Genomic DNA, 14270 nt, shown 5'->3' with positions numbered 1-14270 from the left:
ATTATTAACTTACAAAACGAACAATATATAAATATGTTTTGCATGATAATACACATATAACCCAGATCGATTTGCCTGCCAACACTAAGAGGGGGAAGGAAAGGGAGGGACAGAGATAAGTCCAACCATATAACTTTAGGAAAATTTGTTTAGAAATTTGTTACCACATGTAATTGGTAAAAAAAATTAAAAAGGAAATGATTTCATGGGAAAGAAAATTAATAACTTTATATAGGAGAATAGTAAGAAAGGAGTAATAAAAGAAAGGGAAAAGGGACAATGAAGGAACAAAGGGGAAGGAAAGATAAGGAAATAGGAGAGAGAAGGAAGGAGAAAGGTGAAAAGGAAGATAGGGAAATGATGAAAAAATCACTAAAACTTAAATTTATGTAGATTCTTAAGGTTTGCAACATTCTTTTAGGAGAGAAGATAAAGAAATAAAGAGGAGAGAGGTGGGAAGAAAGAAGAGAGGAAAGAAGGAGGTAGAAAGAAAAAGGAAGAAAAATAATAATAGCGGATAGTTACATAGCTCTAAGGTTTGCAAAGCACTTTTTGGAAGGAAGAGGAAAAAGGAAGGAAAGAATCATAAGAAAAGAAGGAGGAAAGAAGAAAAAATAAAAGGAAGGAAAGAAGAGAAGAGAAGAGAGAAGTGCCTACAGGCCTTGTAGTCTGAGCAATTCCCTGTGAAGTGGCTCTTGTACAAGGCTTGCTGCAGAGATACTGGCTCAAAAGGTTAATGATTGCAATAATCACTATTTCAATTTGCAACAAATGGGATGAAAGGAAGCCAGACCACAAACTGAGAGAGGCCCCTCTGTGATGGTGATAGAATGACAACATAGCAGTGTTCTAGGAAAATTGGGAAGTTTGGATCCCTGAGGAAATTCTTTCCCTTGTAAACTTTTTCCATTTTGTATCTAGGGAATGGTAAAATTTTTTAAAAAGTTAACTTACTATAGGATCTTGAAATTGAATTGAAGATGCTAAATTTCAAATGAATAAAATATCAGTTTCACTCCCTGATTATCCTTCTGTTCATGTTTAGCTTCTGCCAAGACTTGGTATTTTTTGTATTTTTTGTCTTTCCCACTCCTGCTGCTTTGTGCTTTTCTGCTGCTGGTGGTTGATGAAGCTGTGAGTCTTCAAGTGTTCTAAGTAGTCCTGTCTGGGGCAAGCAGCATTTCTCATAATAGGAATAACCTAAACTGTTCTAAATTAGTTTTTAAAAAACCCATATTTGTCTTTGTCTCTTATTCCTGATACTTCCACCAAAATGGATATGGGTAGCTCATATTTACATAACTGTTTGCAGTTTTAAAAAATATTCTCTATAACAATCCTTTGAGATTACTGCAATTTTAAAGACAGAAACAGAGCTTCAGAGAGCAGAGGTGATTCAACTATAGTCACATACCTAAGAAATGGCAGAGCTAAGACACAAATCCAATTCTTCTGGTGAGAAAGCTATTGTTCTTTCTATTATACCATAGTTGCCTTGCCAAATATGTACTATGGCATAACACAGAGAAGGTATTTCTTCTGACATAGTCAGAAGATTTGGGTTCAGGTTCTAGCACTTTTTTTTTTTTTTTACAAATTGATACAATTTTTTTTTAAACCCTTACCTTTCGTCTTGGAGTCAATACTGTGTATTGGCTCCAAGGCAGAAGAGTGGTGAGGGTAGGCAATGGGGGTCAAGTGACTTGCCCAGGGTCACACAGCTGGGAAGTGTGTGAGGCCAGATTTGAACCTAGGACCTACCATCTCTAGGCCTGGCTCTCAATCCACTGAGCTACCCAGCTGCCCCCTGATACAATTTTTAATGTTTTCTGACATTTTGTGATCCATGTTGTCCCCTTTTCTTCTTCCCCTCCCCCCGGCAGGTAATATGATATATTTAATTTATATATAACCACTATATGATAAAGGTTATACATGTGCTACTGTGCAATTAATATTTCCATGGTAATCATGTTGTGAAAGAGCCTTTCACTTAAAATGACCTTCATTGTGTTCTTTAACTTCTCAGTGAATAAGTTCCTTCATCTGACAATGTCAGTCAATAAACATTTATTAAGTACCTTCTGTGTTCTAGACACTGAGGATTACAAGAAAGGTAAAGACTCAAGGTCTCAAGATGCTCAGAGTCCAATGGAGGAAATATAAAAATTATGTAGATAGAAGATCAATTGGAGATAGTCTGCAGAGGAAGGCACTGTAATTAAGGAGGATTATGTAGAAGGTGAGGCTTTAGTTGATAATTGAGGGGAAAATCTAGAAAAGAAGGAATTGGAGATGAGGAGGAAGAGAATCCAGGAAGGGGTGGGAGAGTAAGTGAAAATTCTAGGAACTGGAGTGTCTTGTTTGTTGAAGGTCACTAGAGCACATAGAATGTGAGGGTGGTGGGATAGGGAGTAAGAAGACAGGAAGGCTAGGAAGGGCATAGGTTTGGGAGGACTTTTAAAGCCAAGTGAAAGATATTTAGTACTTGATCCTGGAGGCAAGAGGGAGGCACTGGAATTGACTGAATAAGGAGTGACATGTTCAAAATTTAAACTTTAGGAAGATCACTTTGACTACTGAGTGGAATTTGGACCAGAATGGGGGGAGACTTGGGACAGGGACAATAGCCAGTAGCTTAATGCAATATGTGGGGGTCAGGACCTACACCACGTGGGGGCACTGCCAGAGAAGTGAAAAGGACACATATGGAAGATGCCGTGAATGAAGAAACGACAGGACTTGGCAACTAATTGGCTGAGGATGGTGGTGAGAAAGTGGTGACCCTTGGGCTGTCAGCCTAAAGGGCTGGGATGACAGTGGTAACTACAGAGAAATCAGGAAGACACAAAGGTTTGGGCAGGGATAATGAGTTTGGTTTTAGTTCTAAGTTTAAAATATCTGGAGGATATTAAGTGCAAATGTCTAATAAGCAGTTGGAGACGTGAGACTAGATGTCAGGAGTGGTGTTAGGGCTAGACAAAGAATTATCTGCATAGTGATAGGTAGGGGGGCTGGTGAGATCACCAAATAAAACACTATATATAGGAAGAGAAGAGAATGAGTGTATTGAACTATAAAAAGTACATATACAAATATCAATTTATTTATCTTTCTTCACACATATATAAAGTTATACTGGATACAGGGACCTGCACATTCCCTGGCACAGGAGTGAGGAAGCCAGGTTCAAATCTTGCTAGTGCGACTTATAGAAACTTTGGACAACTCTCTGGGACTTCTCTACCAAGTCAGAAACAGCCCCAATCTACACTGGTTGAAGGAGTTCCCTAAAGTAATAGAATCCTTTGTGAATTCATGTGTTTATGTTGTATATAAACTTCAGTGGATCTCTAATGCCATCAACACGAGGACTTTCTCCAATAGTGTAGAGCATCACCCATCTATGTTGGTCTATCCTGTGTGAAGGCAGGTAGGTGGGACAGTGGATAGAGTACTCCACCTGGATTTAGGGAGACCTAAGTTCAAATCCACTCTCAGACACTTAATTCTTGTGCCTCAGTCTCCTCATCTGTAACAAGACTTGGAGAAAGAAATGGGGAAACCACTCCAGTATACCTGCCAAGAAAACCCTAAATGCAGTCACAGTCAGAGGCATCTGAAACAACTGAACAACAACAAAAATCCTTTATGAATATGTTAATAATGATAATAATAACAATAATAATTTATGTAACAATTTAAAGTTTGCCAAATACTTAGATGTGATCCCATTTTATTTTTACAATTTCATTTTATAGGAAATTGAGTCTGAGAGAGATTGTGAGTATCCAACTAGAATGCTAGTATCCAACTGAATTCATCTTCACTTCAAGTTCAGCAATCTATGTACATTGTATCACTTACTTGCCTCTAATTCATAATCTTCCATAAATTTTATAGAAGGACTCTACATTCTGGGCAGTCTTCTTCTCATTTTCCTGATATTGCAAAGATGCCAGTGGAATATGTGTGTGTGTGTGTGTGTGTGTGTGTGTGTGTGTGTGTGTGTGTGTGTGTATTTAGTAAGATAATGCTATTCACCCAACATCAGTTAGATCTCTGCTCTGGGCTTTCATAGAGTAACAGAGATATTTTCATCCTTCAAAATGGATTGTAAATCCTTTGAGAGTGATGACTGTCTCCTAGCATAGATCTCAGCATATTATAGATTGTGTGGTAATCCAAAAAACAACAAAACACTTTGCATTTTAGGATCTAATCTCTCTTGCAATCAAATACTTCTGGTCCAGACATATCTCCTTTTCCCCCTTTTCTTTTTTTTTCCCTTTTGCTCTTTTCTGGAAATTTCCATGTTAGAAACTTAAAAATTTTTTAAAAAATCACTGTGTTTCTCATTTCTTCTACCATCTTCTAAAACCAATGGCTCTTCCCTCTCTCAGTTTCTTTCCATCTAGCCACTTCAAAGAGAAAATGCCTAGTAGTTCGATGCAACACAGAAAAGAAGAACACCAGCAATTGCATGGAGTGTTCTGTCTCTAAGCTTGAGGGCATTAACACTATGGTCTAATGAACTAAAAAAATCTATGTATGTCCACACACACATTTTCTATCAATCCTTTCTGAAGTTATAGAACATACTCTTCAATCCTTCCCTTCTCCCCAAAGACCTCATCCTTCAGTCCAAGCCTAGGGCTGCTAAATAAATGTGCTAATATAATGATATGTGAATTGATCAAAATGACCCCAAGAAAACTTATATAAGTGCATGAAGAGTACAGATATGGAACCACTAAACCCAGCATTAACCTCACTACAGAGTGAGATTCAACTGCACTATGTATGATGTCCCTACTTGGCAACAAAGCTTCTATTAGAATTAGTCTGGTTTCCAATTTGAAACAATTTGCTTTGTTTCTTATTTTGCAATTTGACTTCTTATGAATATTTTCCCTGGATTTGGGAAGACCAGGGTCAGAAAGGACGTACTCACATTCTTGAATCCTCGGTAGAGAATCTGAAGTTCCTTCTTGGTGAATTTGCTCTGGGCTTCCAGCAGTTCAAGAGCTTCAGGCCGATGCCGCACAGTGGCCATTTCCATTTCATCTTCGACACTGTCTGTGGAAGGAAATAGAAGGGGTCATCAGAAAGTTCAGTGGATATAAATGCTCATCTCATGATCAGAACCAAGAAGAAACTTGAAACTGAGTGAAACACTGAGAACACGTTAAGTTCTTAAACAAGGAAACAGTCTTTCATTGGCAAGAAATTTATTTCTTCATGTTTCAGAATAGAGGGTCCTTGAGCAGGTCCATTTTAACTTAGCATTTTCTTTATTCTAGAAGTGAAAACACTATGTGGCAGAGGGGATAGATGGTAGACTTCAGAGATAGGAGTTATCAAAAAACCAAAACCCAGGTTCAAGTTCTGCCTGATACCTACTATTTCTGTGATCTTGAAATCCTAGGCAGCTACTTAAGATTTTAAGTTACAGAACCATTTCCTTGCCAACATTTAGACACATAGTCATTAAAGTAAATTCTTAGTTTTAGCACTTAATGGAAGCAAATTCATCTAGTTATAGAATTTTAGAACTGGAAAGGAACATTACAATAGCATTTTACAGAGAAGGTAACTGAAGCCTGGAGAATGAAAAGACTTGTCTTAAGTCTAGGACTAGAAGTCATATTTCCTAACTCTGAGACCAAATGTATTTTTTAAATATACCATGTCCCTTCATACTCTATGTTTTATAGTTCCAAGAATTTTCAAAAGAAAGGAACAACACAAATTTTCATACTGAAGTCTGTTTCTCCAAAATATATGACTATTAGAATGGGAGAAATATGAAAAGAAAAATTAAAATGTATCTGACTTTCAAAAATATATATTTTTGGATGGAGGGACAGAGATAAGACAAGTCCAATAAGCGTATGACAGACTGGAGGTATATGAGACAGAAAATTAAAGGATGTAAAGGTTAAAAATGGAATTAAAGATGGAGGATGATAATCATGGAAAAGAAGAAAGTATTAAATCAGACTAGCATAGAGAATTAGCTGGAAAAGCCTGCTTAGGGACCAGTGAGAGATGCTCTCAGTCTGTAGGTGTCTCAGAAGCTATATAATCTCAAAACATCTTCTTTCTTTTCTCTGCTTAGCTTAGTTCCCTAATGGCTGAACAATCTAGCAGATAAATTTTCTGCTACATAGAATAAAAATAAGATAGTGACTGGTATTTCTTCAGAATTCTGTATCTACTCAAAAGGTGCAATAAGAAGAGCACTTGACTTACAATGGGAAGAACTGTGTTCAAATGCTAGCTTCACTATTCACATTCACTATCCAGGTGATATTGGGCAAGTCACTTAATTTCTCTGAGCCTCAGTTTCCCTCAGGTCTAAAATAAGGTGATTAAATTGACATTGTCACTAGGGACCTTCAAGCTCTAACTCCTTTTTTATCTAAAATACTTAATATCTCTTTCTCGTAGTCTTAATTTCTTCCTCAACAAAATTAGACTAAGATGACTTGTAATACCTATCTTGAAGGGCTGTTCTGAGGATCAAATAAGGTAATATATGCAAAGTCCTTTATAATTGTAAAGTGCTTTACAAATGTAAGCTATTATTATAATAACTCTGTTAAAGGTCCCATTCCTACAAAGTCACCTTGGGCCTTAGCTATGCTCATAGGGAAAGAGCAAAAGGAAATTTTAAATCAGATTTTCTAGATGTCTTTAAATCCCAGTGACCTCTCCTGGACCTATGTAAGTACCCTTACACCAGGGAAAAACAAATCAACAAATTGACTTCCCCATCTTAGTTCAATATGGAACCCAAGCCAAATAACAAGTAAATATAGTTTCTTCTTGGAGCAGAGCCAGACCTTGCTGACACATTGTCTGCATGACAAAAGGCTTAATGCCCAGACTGCCTTGAGGGTAAGTATAATTGGGTAGAACCTTATGATAGTCCAATCATCACTGGCAATATTTAAACAGAACTAAACTTTTTCTGCCCTGAGGTTGTGTCTTCTGGTTCACTTCGAAGCACTGTAATAATGATTTTTGCCCGATAAAGGACGATAAAGGACTGTTTCCATTTCTAGAGAATGATAGTACCTAACAGTACACATGATATCACCAAAATTAAACTAGCACCAGGCTCATCACTGAAATTCCTCTTTGATTCTTCAATAAAAGCTCTTCTGGAAAGCTACTATTTATCCACCTGGGGCTACTTAGCTTTTATAACCAGCTTTCCATTTTCCACAATATTGAGATGTACATTTTGGGAATTATCTTCCAATGACTTATTCACCACAAATGGTATTGTTTCTTAACCATTTGGTGAAGTCAAGTGCTATGAAGGCTTTATTTTTAAAAATTAAACTCAATTATTTCATTTAAAATCAATCTTTTGCCCTCCCAATTAAAAAATAAAAAATCCTTGGATCAATTATACATAACAAAACAAAACAAATTTTCATAATGCACTCTAAATGCAGTTTATAACTGTTGTTGTCCTTCATCTCTCTCACCTGCAGTGATTCTAAACTGAGGTTAGCCTTCCTGTACTAGTTACTGAATAATAATCTTTAAACAACTGAATTAGTTTCTTACTCACCTCCTACTTGGTAGGGTGGGGGAGTATGGGTCAGTCAGATAGTTGGATTTCAGAGGAAATAAAAGGAAGAGACAGTTGGATCTTAAGTTGTAGTGTATAAGTCTATGAGGAAGTGCTATCTATTCTCAATCCTACCATGTATTTTCGGTGCCATGAGAGTACAATTCTACCCAGTAGTCATTTGATAAATTTTGGGGGAAAGAAGGATAGAAGAAGAGGGGTAGGAGGGAGTAAGGGAGGGAAGAAGCAAAAGGAAGAAAGGAGAGAAAGGTATAGTTGATTGTCAGAATGAACAGAGATACAAAAGAATGAAGCTGGGAAGTCTACTGGCTCTTTGAGAAGCTTTATAGACCACTTTCATTTTTAGGGAATTTGAGGTGTTGTTCATTTTCAAAGTTATAGTTATCTCCATCCAAAGAAGCTAAGTCCCTCTTCCCATTCCTTTAGTCATGAAATTTGAGAACTCACAGGATATCTTATCCATTTTTTCTCTGATCTTAAAATATAAAATGAGCAAAATAAACTACATTGTAGAGGTAGTAGTAGTATTGTAGTAGGTTACAAATCAAATAAACATATGTAGAGTTAAACTCTCTCCCACCTTAAACCCCTATACTTTTTCCCTAAAATCCTTGTAAGCTATTGTTCAATGGAAAACTAGGTATTAAAGTCCTTCAGGGTTTTCTCAGTGTCATAGACACTCAAATACCAAGAATATAGAATTCTAGGATGGAAAGTACCAGAAAACAAGTATTTCCAGACCCTTTTTTTATAGTTGAAATGACTTGCCCAAAGTCACATGGCTAGTTAATGGCATAGTAAGCCAAACCTAAATCTTCTGATGCCTCCTAGTCCAATGTTGCTTTAGTACTATTTTATTTCACTTTGGTCGTTCAAATGACATATCTTATTTCTGAGATATACTGGAATTTCAGTATTTTAATCTTTCTCTAATATAATTCCTTTTCTTCAGGTAAGTATGAGATTTCCTCCCTTGGGTTAAAAGCTACTATATAAAGCCATTTTCTCATGCCGCCATAAGACTTTGTGTCAGAAATGGAAATTAAATTGCTTGAAAAACTGAGAAATTGAATTTTATAAATGGGTGCATTTATTTTAAATCACAATGTTTTTAAAAATGCAGAGGAACTTCATTGCAAAAGGTCTATGATGAGCAGGCCATATCATGTCCTCCACTGCATTATTTCTCTTTAAATTTTATGGAACAGGTTGCATTATTTCTCTTTAAATTTTATGGAACAGGTTACCTCACAGGTCTGAGCACTATGGACCCAAAACAGGATTTCCTCTGTAATCATAAAAGCTTTGGGAGAGTAACTATTCTGAATATCTCATTATACAATAATGGGTATCAGTTGGGCAGGCCAAATGCTGGTTATTCTTCTTTGAAAAATGCATTCATTTTGTATTATGAAGAGATCACTTAATGTCAAAACATTTAAAGTCTCATTGGATTTAAATTGATTTATTCTGCTAAAGAGCTTAGTTGATTTGATTTACATTATTTTTTCACATTTGGAAACTCTTTTTCCAAAGCTTTCCCACATAATAATCAAACTTATAGATCTTGCATTTTCTATTTTTCCATTTCCAGTTTAATATGTTTTTTTTCCTTTTGAGATCTTGGCAGTTGGGTATACCGAAAAGCTGTTCAAAGTAGTTTTGTAGAACAGTGACCTTAAGTCCTGGCTTTTGCTATAGAGTACAAAGTAGGACTTATTGGGCATCTAGGTGGATTAGTGTCTGCCTGAAGGAAGGAAGATTCATTTTTCTGAGTTCAAATTTGATCTCGGACACTTAACAGATAGGACTCATGAAACCTAAGTTTGATGTGTGGTCAAGAGCCCCTGGGGTAAAAGGAAGGAGTATGATACTTTGGGAGCAGCATATTACTGGGCATTAGAAGATCTCAGTTCTGATGTTACCATTGAATAGTCCTGTGGTCATAGGAGAGTCCCAGGACCCTGCACCTTAGTGCACTCATTCAATAATATGGGGATAACAATAGATAACCCTATTACACAGGGTTGATGTGAAGATCAAATGAGATAATAAATTATGAAGCCCTTTGCAAACTTTAAACAGCTATTGAAATGTCAAGTACGTAAATAGACCCTCAGGAAGCCCCTGGGATGATATATGGAGGTTTGGAAGAAAGCCTACAACTGTAGAATTTAAGTTCCTGTTTGGTAGTTTTTCTTTTTCCCTTCCTTTACATCCTTATTTCTCTTTCTTTCTCTCCTTAGCACCCAGCATAATTTTGTGAACCTAGCAAGTACTGAATATTTGTTCAATTGGGTTAGAGCTGAGCCTTGGGTTGCTGGCTTGGCTCTAAACATGAAGTTATTAAATTTTCTGTGCCTCAGCTTCCTCATCATTTATAAAGTAGGGCTAGTGAGATTTAGTCTCCCACACAAGATTATTGTATGGGAAAGCTGAAAGAGAAAGTATAAAATATTAAATAAATTTAACATCATCATCATTATTGTTATTGTTCCTATTATTATTAGGCAGAGTAGAAGGGATGTTGCCAGTGATTAAAGTCAGGGGAGATGCTGGTAAGTGGATCTTTGAGAAATGGGAGGAACAGTTAATCCTTCCTTCTAGGCCCAGAAATTTGACCTGAGTGATGTCTTCTTGTTATAGTCTTCTGATGCTTCTCATAAAACACATTGGTTTCTAAAGAGGTTGGGACTGGAATGAATATATGAGTCTTAAGCCTGGCCCTATAAATAATTCTCTATAGACATTAGCATCTTTTAATTTTTTTTTAAATCTCACCTTTTGGACCTGGAATCTCCTCATAATTCCTCCCACACACAGCCACTCACCCATCCACCCACTCTGGATTGCTATCTTTAGCTGCCCAAGGTGGGTAGATGAATAATTAGTTCCACATTGAGTATGTATAACCCACAGAAATAAAATAATAATTCTATTTAACGATTTAAAGTCAGTCCCCAGAATTCCCAAACTTCTGGACCCTAAAAAGTCTCATCTGCTTCCCTGACCCTAAGTATTATTTATAAGGTTTACAGTAAGGAATATATATATATATATATATACACATATATATATATACACGAGGTTATGTGACACAGACACACGTTATATATACACATATATATGATATATTCATATCCACATATGTATATGTATCTCCTCCAATAGAATGTTAGTTCCATGATGGCAAGGGCTGTTTTATTTTTGTCCAACTATATGCCTACATATGTTATATGTGCATATTTATATGCACACAATACATGTAAATATTTATAACTCATATCAGAATAATTATTTTAAGGTTATAAATCTTTTTCCTTACCAATTTAATTCATCAGGTATTTTTTAAAATGTCTATGATATGCAAGACACTATAGAAGCTTCTGGGGATATAAATTAAGACTAGAACAGTTCCTGCCCTCATGGAGCTTATATTCTATTACAGATGATACAACATGTGCTCAAATAAGAAAATATAAAGAAATACAAGATTATTTTAGGAGGGAAAGAATGCCAACAACAGGGAGAATTAAGGAAGGATTCCTGCAGAAGGTGTCTATGCTCAATAAATGTTTGTTTACTCTCCACTCGGGGACTTGAATGTATGTCCTGCTGATTCTGTGTTTAATGCATTTCCAACTGCATCATATTGCTTCAGAATTTTACAATTAATGCATAAAATATTTCATATCCACAGACCATTCAAGATACTATATACTGGAATATTCAATTCCATCATCATTATTGGTCCACTATTATCATGGATACCATTGACACAACAATTTCCAGCCCAGAGGAACATAAATTTCTTTGCAATTTTCCTTGTTCAATCCAATTACCTCTGAAAGGACAACCCCTTAAGAGTGGGCTACTGGATCTACTCTTCTTAGCACTTATGAATGGATTTAAATGGATTTATTTATCTGCAGAAGTAACTTATTCACATAATCTCTGGCTTCAAATCATAATAACTTTACTGGAATTCAGGTTATCAGCTATAACCATGTTATTTCTGCAGAGACTCAATGGCCTCAAGTAGTCTGGGTTTTAATTTACCATTTGTCATCCAGGTAGGGCACTGAAAAATACAGCTGAAAAGGGCTGCAAAAGAAAGCAGCCGAAATGGTTAAGAGAAGGCAAAAACTTGCATATAAGAATCTACATTCTTTTATTAGACTGAATGACCTCTCAGATCTGATCTAACTCTATTCTGTGAAAATGTGTGCTAAAAAAAATCTCTCTCTCCTGAATATTTTTTCTTCATGTGTTCCAATAGTCCTGTTAAATTATATTTAGATATTCTACTATATACAGCTATGTACACATGTACACAAATGTGTACATGCATAGAGAAATGGATAGACAGATAGATCTGTTGATACAGATAGACAGCAGCATGGCATCATGTAATGTGAACTTGAAATTATGAACAACTGGATTAAAATCCTGCCTGACAAGCAATGGGCAAGTCAAGTAACTTCTCAATGCCTCTTATGTCATGGACCCTTTTTTTCTCAGAAAAAATGTTTTTTTAAATTGATTTTAAAGAAAATGAATTTTACTTAGAGTTTGGTAAGATGTAATTTTTTCCCTCATCCATGTTCAGGGGATACTCCACAATCAACTAATTGATTCCTTCCATGGACTCCAAGTTAAAATGTCTTTCCATAGGCAATGCTCTAAGAGTATAAGTTGCCAAACATTTGCCTATCTACTTTGGTAGGAGTTTCCTCAATGGAATTTCCAATAAAGTCAGGTGCATATCTAATTTTATATATAATCCACACACACACACATACCTATATAGAATAGTAAATGGTAGAGTTGTTAGTACTTGAATTCAGGGATGCTGATTACTTCAGAGCTCTTAAAGGTCAGACTTTAAGCAACCTAAAACAACCATAATACAGTAAAGGACCAGAGAGTTTGAAGGAGCCTCTGAGCAGCAAAACAGAATCATAGAATATTAGAGCTAAATAGGGGCTTACATGTCATCTAGTCCAGTGATTCCTAAAGTGGGCGCCACTGCCCCCTGGTCGGTGCTGCAGCGATCCAGGGAGGCAGTGATGGCCACACTTTTTTTGTATTACATTCTATTCTGAGTTCAATAAATAGTTTCATAATTTCCAGGGGGCACTAAGTAATATTTTTTCTGGAAAGGGGGTGGTAGGCCAAAAAAGTTTCGGAACCACTGATTCTAGTCCAACTCACTGATTTTAGGGATAAAGGAACTGTAGCTAAGTGATTGCCCACATGTACATAGTGAGTTAACAGCAGATAGATATCTAGAACCAAAGCTTTCTGACTTCAAGTTTAATGTTCTTAAAAGCAAACAAAGCAAACAAAAACCCAATATACTAAGGCTTAGGCATTTTTCCCATAGAAAAAGGCCTTTATACACAATTCCAAAATAGAAGTAGCTCCAGAACTTGGAGCCAAGAAATCTCAGTTCATGTCCTAATTCTGACAAGAATAAACTGTGTAGTCTTCTAATTGGACTCCATGCCTCAAGTCTCTCCGTACTCTAGTCCATCCTTTTCTCTTCCTCTAATTTTTTTCTCAAACTATAGTTCTGACCACATCACTTCTCATTGTTTCTCCCTGTTAAACCCCAAAGCTTCCTGATTCCTGCTAGCAGCAAAGATAAAACCCTCAAGAGAGGATTCTGAACATTTTAAACCTCACACATTATTTCCTCCTTGTCTTTCTAATCTTGCACTTAATTCTCCTCCGTGAATTCTAAATAGAATCCAGCTACATTGGCCTACTTGCTACTCATACTTGACACTTTATCTCTTGATTCGGTGTCTTTGAGCTGAATGTTCTCTAGCACTGGAATATTCTTCCTCCTTACCTTCATCTTTTAGCTTCCCTGGATTCCCATGAGTCTCAGCTCCAACTTCACTGATATGTGAACTCCTGGAAGGCAAGGCCCCTGGTTTTGCTTTATTTATTTATTTTTTGCTTAGTACACTTTTCTAGCACATAATAAACAGTTTGTAAATGCTTGCTAACTAACTGGAGCAAAGCATTTTACCTTTGTTGGCCTTTTTCCTCAACTACAAAATGGTTGTAATATAATATATTAATAATACTATTACTATCACATTCACAGGGTTTTTGGGAGAAATTTCCATTATTAAATATAAAATGTTTCAAAAATGTGGTGATGGTATTATTATGTTCGTTTTGCAGCTCACAGCAGATTAGAATCATCAATAAAAAGGGGTAGCTAGAGATGGGAATATAGATAACAAGGAATGAACCACTGACACCTTAACAGAAATGGAAGAAATAAGGAAGCAAACAAACAAAACTATCCAAGACACACATATTTAAAGAACTAAGCAGTTTAGGGACTTTCAGTGTTTGTAAACCATATCCCACATCAGCCATCTCTGGCATTGCAACAATGAAACAGAGTGGTGCAATTCAATGTGTGAGGTTCGGAATTTTAACCCTGAGCCATTAAGGAAAAGTTGAAATTGTGTTCAGGATATTGTTGATGGAAGCAATAGACCATGAGTTGTTTTACAATGTTCTCTCGAAGTAAAGAATAGTTTTAAAATATGAAGAAATTTCAATGCCTCAAGGGAAAGTTTCAGATATGGGGAAAATGTACTTATATGAAACTACTCATGGCAGGATAATTACAAAG

At 36.3% G+C, this 14270-nt stretch overlaps 1 protein-coding gene across 5 annotated transcripts in view; it reads right to left on the bottom strand.

Moving 5' to 3' along the window:
* KCNIP4 (potassium voltage-gated channel interacting protein 4) overlaps positions 1 to 14270 on the bottom strand; it is a 493493-nt gene that overhangs the window by 106550 nt on the left and 372673 nt on the right. For 3 of the 5 annotated variants that reach the window (XM_044682314.1, XM_044682313.1, XM_044682315.1), the window contains exon 2: positions 4955 to 5079. In XM_044682314.1, the coding sequence (XP_044538249.1) occupies positions 4955 to 5079 (125 nt within the window). Of the gene's footprint in view, positions 1 to 4954; positions 5084 to 14270 lie in introns of those variants that run through there. The other 2 variants (XM_044682316.1, XM_044682317.1) reach the window with 2 other exon arrangements.

The sequence above is a fragment of the Gracilinanus agilis genome, chromosome 6 (assembly GCF_016433145.1).
Source record: "Gracilinanus agilis isolate LMUSP501 chromosome 6, AgileGrace, whole genome shotgun sequence".
Classification (NCBI taxonomy): Eukaryota; Metazoa; Chordata; class Mammalia; order Didelphimorphia; family Didelphidae; genus Gracilinanus; species Gracilinanus agilis.
The sequence above is the reverse complement of the archived record's forward strand: the minus strand, read 5'-3'. Positions and strand labels throughout refer to the sequence as shown.